The sequence below is a fragment of the Thunnus maccoyii genome, chromosome 8, assembly GCF_910596095.1.
Source record: "Thunnus maccoyii chromosome 8, fThuMac1.1, whole genome shotgun sequence".
Lineage (NCBI taxonomy): Eukaryota > Metazoa > Chordata > Actinopteri > Scombriformes > Scombridae > Thunnus > Thunnus maccoyii.
In genome coordinates this window covers 34,917,368-34,926,855 of record NC_056540.1, presented here as the reverse complement: position 1 = coordinate 34,926,855, position 9,488 = coordinate 34,917,368, and the positions used below count along the sequence as shown (strand labels likewise).

At 35.2% G+C, this 9,488-nt stretch overlaps 1 protein-coding gene across 1 annotated transcript in view; it reads left to right on the top strand.

Annotated features, from left to right (window-relative positions):
- The first annotated feature begins 2,076 nt into the window (after window positions 1–2,076).
- si:ch211-132p1.2 (proteinase-activated receptor 4) overlaps window positions 2,077–9,488 on the top strand; it is a 7,727-nt gene continuing 315 nt past the window's right edge. Inside the window, exons 1-2 of the mRNA XM_042419055.1 lie at window positions 2,077–2,363; window positions 8,550–9,488. The exon at window positions 8,550–9,488 is cut by the window's right edge and continues 315 nt beyond it. Coding sequence (XP_042274989.1) covers window positions 2,261–2,363; window positions 8,550–9,488 — 1,042 coding nt within the window. The 5' untranslated portion in view covers window positions 2,077–2,260. The remainder of the gene's footprint in view (window positions 2,364–8,549) is intronic.

The following is a 9,488-nucleotide window of genomic DNA, read 5'->3' as shown; positions in this document are numbered from 1 at the left end:
CACACACACACACATCTGGACTCCATCAGCAGGCCGGTCGACGCCGGAAGTCTAGAGATCAGATAACAAAAAAACATCAAGACACACAATCACTGAAACACTACCAGTACTACTACTGCTATACTGCTGCTGTAGTACTGCTGTAGTACTGCTGTACTACTGCTATACTGCTGCTGTAGTACTGCTGTAGTACTGCTGTACTACTGCTGTACTACTGCTATACTACTGCTATACTACTGCTGTACTACTGCTTTACTACTGCTGTACTACTGCTATACTACTGCTATACTACTGCTATACTACTGCTATACTACTGCTGTACTACTGCTTTACTACTGCTGTACTACTGCTATACTACTGCTATACTACTGCTATACTACTGCTGTACTACTGCTTTACTACTGCTGTAGTACTGCTGTACTACTGCTATACTACTGCTATACTACTGCTATACTACTGCTATACTACTGCTGTACTACTGCTGTACTACTGCTGTACTACTGCTGTACTACTGCTATACTACTGCTATACTACTGCTATACTACTGCTGTAGTACTGCTGTATTACTGCTGTACTACTGCTGTAGTACTGCTGTACTACTGCTATACTACTGCTATACTACTGCTGTACTACTGCTGTACTACTGCTGTATTACTGCTGTACTACTGCTGTAGTACTGCTGTACTACTGCTATACTACTGCTATACTACTGCTGTATTACTGCTGTACTACTGCTGTAGTACTGCTGTACTACTGCTATACTACTGCTATACTACTGCTGTATTACTGCTGTACTACTGCTGTAGTACTGCTGTACTACTGCTATACTACTGCTATACTACTGCTGTATTACTGCTGTACTACTGCTGTAGTACTGCTGTACTACTGCTATACTACTGCTATACTACTGCTGTATTACTGCTGTACTACTGCTGTAGTACTGCTGTACTACTGCTATACTACTGCTATACTACTGCTGTACTACTGCTTTACTACTGCTGTAGTACTGCTGTACTACTGCTATACTACTGCTGTACTACTGCTATACTACTGCTATACTACTGCTATACTACTGCTGTACTACTGCTGTACTACTGCTATACTACTGCTATACTACTGCTATACTACTGCTGTAGTACTGCTGTATTACTGCTGTACTACTGCTGTAGTACTGCTGTACTACTGCTATACTACTGCTATACTACTGCTGTACTACTGCTTTACTACTGCTGTAGTACTGCTGTACTACTGCTATACTACTGCTGTACTACTGCTATACTACTGCTATACTACTGCTATACTACTGCTGTACTACTGCTGTACTACTGCTATACTACTGCTATACTACTGCTGTACTACTGCTATACTACTGCTATACTACTGCTATACTACTGCTGTACTACTGCTTTACTACTGCTGTAGTACTGCTGTACTACTGCTATACTACTGCTGTACTACTGCTATACTACTGCTATACTACTGCTATACTACTGCTGTACTACTGCTGTACTACTGCTGTACTACTGCTGTACTACTGCTATACTACTGCTATACTACTGCTATACTACTGCTGTAGTACTGCTGTATTACTGCTGTACTACTGCTGTAGTACTGCTGTAGTACTGCTGTATTACTGCTGTACTACTGCTGTAGTACTGCTGTAGTACTGCTGTATTACTGCTGTAGTACTGCTGTAGTACTGCTGTACTACTGCTGTACTACTGCTGTACTACTGCTGTAGTACTGCTGTAGTACTGCTGTATTACTGCTGTAGTACTGCTGTAGTACTGCTGTATTACTGCTGTACTACTGCTGTACTACTGCTGTAGTACTGCTGTAGTACTGCTGTATTACTGCTGTACTACTGCTGTAGTACTGCTGTAGTACTGCTGTATTACTGCTGTAGTACAGCAGTAGTACTGCTGTAGTACTGCTGTACTACTGCTGTACTACTGCTGTACTACTGCTGTACTACTGCTGTACTACTGCTGTAGTACAGCAGTAGTACAGCAGTAGTACTGCTGTACTACTGCTGTACTAGAGTACTACAACAGTACTGCTGGAGTAAAAGGATACTCGTGTTGCTGCAGTGTCAAACCACAGGACCGTTAGAGGAAGAGGAAGAGAGGCGAGCTGCAGTTGTTCACACTAACACTCAGAGTCAGAGGGAAAACAGAAGCGGAGGTGTTGGAATAACTGGAAGAAGGAAAAAAGAAAAGAGGAACAACACAAACTGTGTCATATGATTTAAAAGAAGAAGATGAGGTCGTTTGTTGGTCTGATCTTCATCTGTCTGCTGTCGTCCGTCTGCAGCAACTCTCCGTCTCCTCGTCCTGCAGAGGAATGTTCCAGCATGTCTGTCCGTAAGTCTTTTTCTTCTTCTCCATGTTATTAAACGTAAGACGTGTTATTAAACTTAAGACGTGTTATTTAAGAGGACATGTTACTTACCAGACAACATATTATTAAAGTTAAGACAAGTTGTTAAACTTAAGACGTGTTATTAAACTTAAGATGTCTTATTAAAGTTAAGACATGTTATTAAACTTAAGATGTCTTATTAAACTTAAGACGTGTTATTAAAATTAAAATGTTATTAAACGTAAGACATGTTATTAAACTTAAGATGTCTTATTAAAGTTAAGACATGTTATTAAACTTAAGATGTCTTATTAAACTTAAGACGTGTTATTAAACTTAAGATGTCTTATTAAAGTTAAGACATGTTATTAAACTTAAGATGTCTTATTAAACTTAAGACGTGTTATTAAAATTAAAATGTTATTAAACGTAAGACATGTTATTAAACTTAAGATGTCTTATTAAAGTTAAGACATGTTATTAAACTTAAGATGTCTTATTAAACTTAAGACGTGTTATTAAACTTAAGATGTCTTATTAAAGTTAAGACATGTTATTAAACTTAAGATGTCTTATTAAACTTAAGACGTGTTATTAAAATTAAAATGTTATTAAACGTAAGACATGTTATTAAACTTAAGATGTCTTATTAAAGTTAAGACATGTTATTAAACTTAAGATGTCTTATTAAACTTAAGACGTGTTATTAAACTTAAGATGTCTTATTAAAGTTAAGACATGTTATTAAACTTAAGATGTCTTATTAAACTTAAGACGTGTTATTAAACTTAAGATGTCTTATTAAAGTTAAGACGTGTTATTAAACTTAAGATGTCTTATTAAACTTAAGACGTGTTATTAAACTTAAGATGTCTTATTAAAGGTAAGACATGTTATTAAACTTAAGATGTCTTATTAAACTTAAGACGTGTTATTAAACTTAAGATGTCTTATTAAAGTTAAGACATGTTATTAAACTTAAGATGTCTTATTAAACTTAAGACATGTTATTAAACTTAAGATGTCTTATTAAAGTTAAGACGTGTTATTAAACTTAAGATGTCTTATTAAACTTAAGACATGTTATTAAACTTAAGATGTCTTATTAAACTTAAGACGTGTTATTAAACTTAAGATGTCTTATTAAAGTTAAGACATGTTATTAAACTTAAGATGTCTTATTAAACTTAAGACGTGTTATTAAACTTAAGATGTCTTATTAAAGTTAAGACGTGTTATTAAACTTAAGATGTCTTATTAAACTTAAGACGTGTTATTAAACTTAAGATGTCTTATTAAAGGTAAGACATGTTATTAAACTTAAGATGTCTTATTAAACTTAAGACGTGTTATTAAACTTAAGATGTCTTATTAAAGTTAAGACATGTTATTAAACTTAAGATGTCTTATTAAACTTAAGACATGTTATTAAACTTAAGATGTCTTATTAAAGTTAAGACATGTTATTAAACTTAAGATGTCTTATTAAACTTAAGACGTGTTATTAAACTTAAGATGTCTTATTAAACGTAAGACATGTTATTAAAATTAAAATGTTATTAAACGTAAGACATGTTATTAAACTTAAGATGTCTTATTAAAGGTAAGACGTGTTATTAAAATTAAAACATGTTATTAAACTTAAGACATGTTATTAAACTTAAGATGTCTTATTAAAGGTAAGACGTGTTATTAAAATTAAAACATTAAATGTAAGACATGTTATTAAACTTAAGATGTCTTATTAAACGTAAGACGTGTTATTAAACGTAAGACATGTTATTAAACGTAAGACATGTTATTAAACGTAAGACATGTTATTAAACTTAAGATGTCTTATTAAAGGTAAGACGTGTTATTAAAATTAAAACATGTTATTAAACTTAAGACATGTTATTAAACTTAAGATGTCTTATTAAAGGTAAGACGTGTTATTAAAATTAAAACATTAAATGTAAGACATGTTATTAAACTTAAGATGTCTTATTAAACGTAAGACGTGTTATTAAACGTAAGACATGTTATTAAACGTAAGACATGTTATTAAACGTAAGATGTCTTATTAAAGGTAAGACGTGTTATTAAAATTAAAACATGTTATTAAACTTAAGACATGTTATTAAAATTAAAACGTTATTAAATGTAAGACATGTTATTAAACTTAAGATGTCTTTTTAAACGTAAGACATGTTATTAAACGTAAGACATGTTATTAAACGTAAGACATGTTATTAAACGTAAGACATGTTATTAAACTTAAGATGTCTTATTAAAGGTAAGACGTGTTATTAAAATTAAAACATGTTATTAAACTTAAGACGTGTTATTAAAATTAAAACGTTATTAAATGTAAGACGTGTTATTAAACTTAAGACGTCTTATTAAACAAGACGTGTTATTAAACTTAAGACGTGTTATTAAACTTAAGACGTCTTATTAAACGTAAGACGTCTTATTAAACTTAAGACGTGTTATTAAACGTAAGACGTGTTATTAAACTTAAGACGTCTTATTAAACTTAAGACGTGTTATTAAACTTAAGACGTCTTATTAAACGTAAGACGTGTTATTAAACTTAAGACGTCTTATTAAACTTAAGACGTCTTATTAAACTTAAGACGTCTTATTAAACGTAAGACGTGTTATTAAACTTAAGACGTCTTATTAAACTTAAGACGTGTTATTAAACTTAAGACGTCTTATTAAACGTAAGACGTGTTATTAAACTTAAGACGTGTTATTAAACTTAAGACGTGTTATTAAACTTAAGATGTCTTATTAAACTTAAGACGTGTTATTAAACTTAAGATGTCTTATTAAAGTTAAGACATGTTATTAAACTTAAGACGTCTTATTAAACTTAAGACATGTTATTAAACGTAAGACGTGTTATTAAACTTAAGACGTCTTATTAAACTTAAGACGTCTTATTAAACGTAAGACGTGTTATTAAACGTAAGACGTGTTATTAAACTTAAGACGTCTTATTAAACGTAAGACGTGTTATTAAACTTAAGACGTCTTATTAAACTTAAGACATGTTATTAAACGTAAGACGTGTTATTAAACGTAAGACGTCTTATTAAACTTAAGACGTGTTATTAAACGTAAGATGTGTTATTAAACTTAAGACGTCTTATTAAACTTAAGACGTCTTATTAAACGTAAGACATGTTATTAAACTTAAGACGTGTTATTAAACTTAAGACGTGTTATTAAACGTAAGACATGTTATTAAACTTAAGACGTGTTATTAAACTTAAGACGTGTTATTAAACGTAAGACGAGTTATTAAACGTAAGACGTCTTATTAAACTTAAGACGAGTTATTAAACGTAAGACATGTTATTAAACTTAAGACGTCTTATTAAACTTAAGACGTGTTATTAAACGTAAGACGAGTTATTAAACGTAAGACGTCTTATTAAACTTAAGACGTGTTATTAAACGTAAGACGTGTTATTAAACTTAAGACGTCTTATTAAACTTAAGACGTCTTATTAAACGTAAGACATGTTATTAAACCTAAGATGTCTTATAAAACGTAAGACGTGTTATTAAACTTAAGACGTGTTATTAAACGTAAGACATGTTATTAAACTTAAGACGTCTTATTAAACGTAAGACGTGTTATTAAACGTAAGACATGTTATTAAACCTAAGATGTCTTATAAAACGTAAGACGTCTTATTAAACATAAGACATGTTATTAAAATTAAAATGTTATTAAACGTAAGACATGTTATTAAAATTAAAAAGTTATTAAACGTAAGACATGTTATTAAACTTAAGATGTCTTATTAAAGGTAAGACGTGTTATCAAACTTAAGACGTGTTATTAAACTTAAGACGTGTTATTAAACGTAAGACGTGTTATCAAACTTAAGACGTGTTATTAAACTTAAGACGTGTTATTAAACGTAAGACGTGTTATTAAACTTAAGACGTGTTATTAAACAGAGGACATGTTATTAAACAGAGGACATGTTATTAAAGTTAAGACATGTTATTAAACAGAGGACATGTTATTAAACAGAGGACATGTTATTAAAGTTAAGACATGTTATTAAACAGAGGACATGTTATTAAACAGAGGACATGTTATTAAAGTTAAGACATGTTATTAAACAGAGGACATGTAATTAAACAGAGGACATGTTATTAAAGTTAAGACATGTAATTAAAGTTAAAACATGTTATTAAACAGAGGACATGTTATTAAACAGAGGACATGTTATTAAAGTTAAGACATGTTATTAAACAGAGGACATGTTATTAAACAGAGGACATGTAATTAAACAGAGGACATGTTATTAAAGTTAAAACATGTTATTAAACAGAGGACATGTTATTAAACAGAGGACATGTTATTAAAGTTAAGACATGTTATTAAACAGAGGACATGTTATTAAACAGAGGACATGTTATTAAAGTTAAGACATGTTATTAAACAGAGGACATGTAATTAAACAGAGGACATGTTATTAAAGTTAAGACATGTAATTAAAGTTAAAACATGTTATTAAACAGAGGACATGTTATTAAACAGAGGACATGTTATTAAAGTTAAGACATGTTATTAAACAGAGGACATGTTATTAAACAGAGGACATGTAATTAAACAGAGGACATGTTATTAAAGTTAAGACATGTAATTAAACAGAGGACATGTTATTAAAGTTAAGACATGTAATTAAACAGAGGACATGTTATTAAAGTTAAGACATGTAATTAAAGTTAAAACATGTTATTAAACAAAGGATGTGTTATTAAAGTGAAGACATGTTATTAAACAGAGGACATGTTATTAAAGTTAGGACATGTTATGTCACGTGTGGCGGTTGCAGGTAAACAACAAATATGAACCAGCATTTGATCGCTGCAGGTCTACAGAGTGATGTGTGTTCTGCTCTTGGATATTGCCTGCAAACACTCAATATAACTCAAATAACAAAAAACAATGGTGTAGTTGATTAATATATTGATCAATATACGACAATATATGGATGCCTTACCATCAACACAGTGGTCAACAGCGTTGTCTCAAAGGAGGGAAAGGTACAGTAGTGTCTTATAGTTTTCACAGAACAAAGGAGGCTTACATGATTACATGATTGGCTCCCTGGTGCTTATCTAACACAGTCAACCAGAGAAAACTGTCGCACACAAAAAGATCTTAATTCCAACAAGGGTCAGAGTTCAACACGGATATTTCCTTCCATGGAAAGACAGGAAATTGGAAGCACTAGACACAGGTATCCTTGAGGACTCCCCTAAGCTATGAATCTCTGTACTATGCATGACCTTCTCTTGAGGTCTATATGGTCTATATAACAGCAAGAAAAACTATATAAATGTGCAATTAATGAATAAATCATAATTAGTATTGTTTCATTTCAGTTTACTTTCACATTTAGCAGGTCTACAGACTGATATGTTTTTCTCTCTGCAGGTCTACAGACTGATATGTTTTGTTCTCTACAGGTCTACAGACTGATATGTTCTGCTCTCTGCAGGTCTACAGACTGATATGTTTTGTTCTCTGCAGGTCTACAGACTGATATGTTTTGCTCTCTGCAGGTCTACAGACTGATATGTTTTGCTCTCTGCAGGTCTACAGACTGATATGTTCTGCTCTCTGCAGGTCTACAGACTGATATGTTCTGCTCTCTGCAGGTCTACAGACTGATATGTTTTGTTCTCTGCAGGTCTACAGACTGATATGTTCTGCTCTCTGCAGGTCTACAGACTGATATGTTCTGCTCTCTGCAGGTCTACAGACTGATATGTTTTGTTCTCTACAGGTCCACAGACTGATATGTTCTGCTCTCTGCAGGTCTACAGACTGATATGTTTTGCTCTCTGCAGGTCTACAGACTGATATGTTCTGCTCTCTGCAGGTCTACAGACTGATATGTTCTGCTCTCTGCAGGTCTACAGACTGATATGTTTTGCTCTCTGCAGGTCTACAGACTGATATGTTCTGCTCTCTGCAGGTGTACAGACTGATATGTTCTGCTCTCTGCAGGTCTACAGACTGATATGTTCTGCTCTCTGCAGGTCCACAGACTGATATGTTTTGCTCTCTGCAGGTCTACAGACTGATATGTTTTGCTCTCTGCAGGTCTACAGACTGATATGTTCTGCTCTCTGCAGGTCCACAGACTGATATGTTTTGCTCTCTGCAGGTCTGCGGGCGTTCAAGCTGAAGACATCATGTAACTTCACGACTCTGAAGGAGAAGCAGCTGAAGGAGATCCAGGCTCCAAGCACCACCCTGTACCTGCCGGTGCTCTACCTGCTGGCGTTCAGCGTGGGTCTGCCCTCCAACCTGCTGGCTCTCTGGGTTCTGCTGTTCAGGACCAAGCGGCTGCCGTCCACCATGCTGCTCATCAACCTCACCATTGCCGACTGCCTGCTGCTGCTGGCGCTGCCGTTTCGCATCGCGTACCACTTCAGGGGGAACAACTGGGAACTGGGCGAGCCTTTCTGTCGCCTTATCATGGCCATGTTCTACGGCAACATGTACGGCTCTGTGTTGTGTCTGGCGCTGGTGGCTCTGGACCGCTACGTTGCTTTAGTTCACCCGTTTGGAGCGAGGATGCTGCGCGGCTGGCAGACGTCTCTGTACATGACGGCGGCGGTATGGGTGGTGGTGCTGGCCGCCATGCTGCCGCTGCTGGTGTCACAGCAGACCTACGTGCTGGACGAGCTGCAGATCACCACCTGCCACGACGCGCTGCCCGAGGAGGAGCAGGAGAACTTCTTCCTGCCGTACTTCGCCACTTTGTTCACTTTCTGCTTTCTGCTGCCCTTCATCGGGATTCTGTTCTGCCACGGCGCCGTGCTGCGCACCCTGCTGGCCGAGGGGAAGCGTTATGGTCACGCCGTCCGGGTGACGGTGCTGGTGCTGGTGGTGTTCATCGTGTGTCTGCTGCCCAGCAACATTCTCCTCCTCCTCACCTACGCCGACAGCTCACTGGACGGAGACGGTGAGGACGTCTATGTCCCCTATATGGTTAGCTTAGCAGTTAGCACCTTCAACAGCTGCATTGACCCGTTCATCTTCTACTACGTGTCGATGGAGTTCAGGGAGAAGGCGGCAGGCGCTCTGTGTTGCCGTGGAG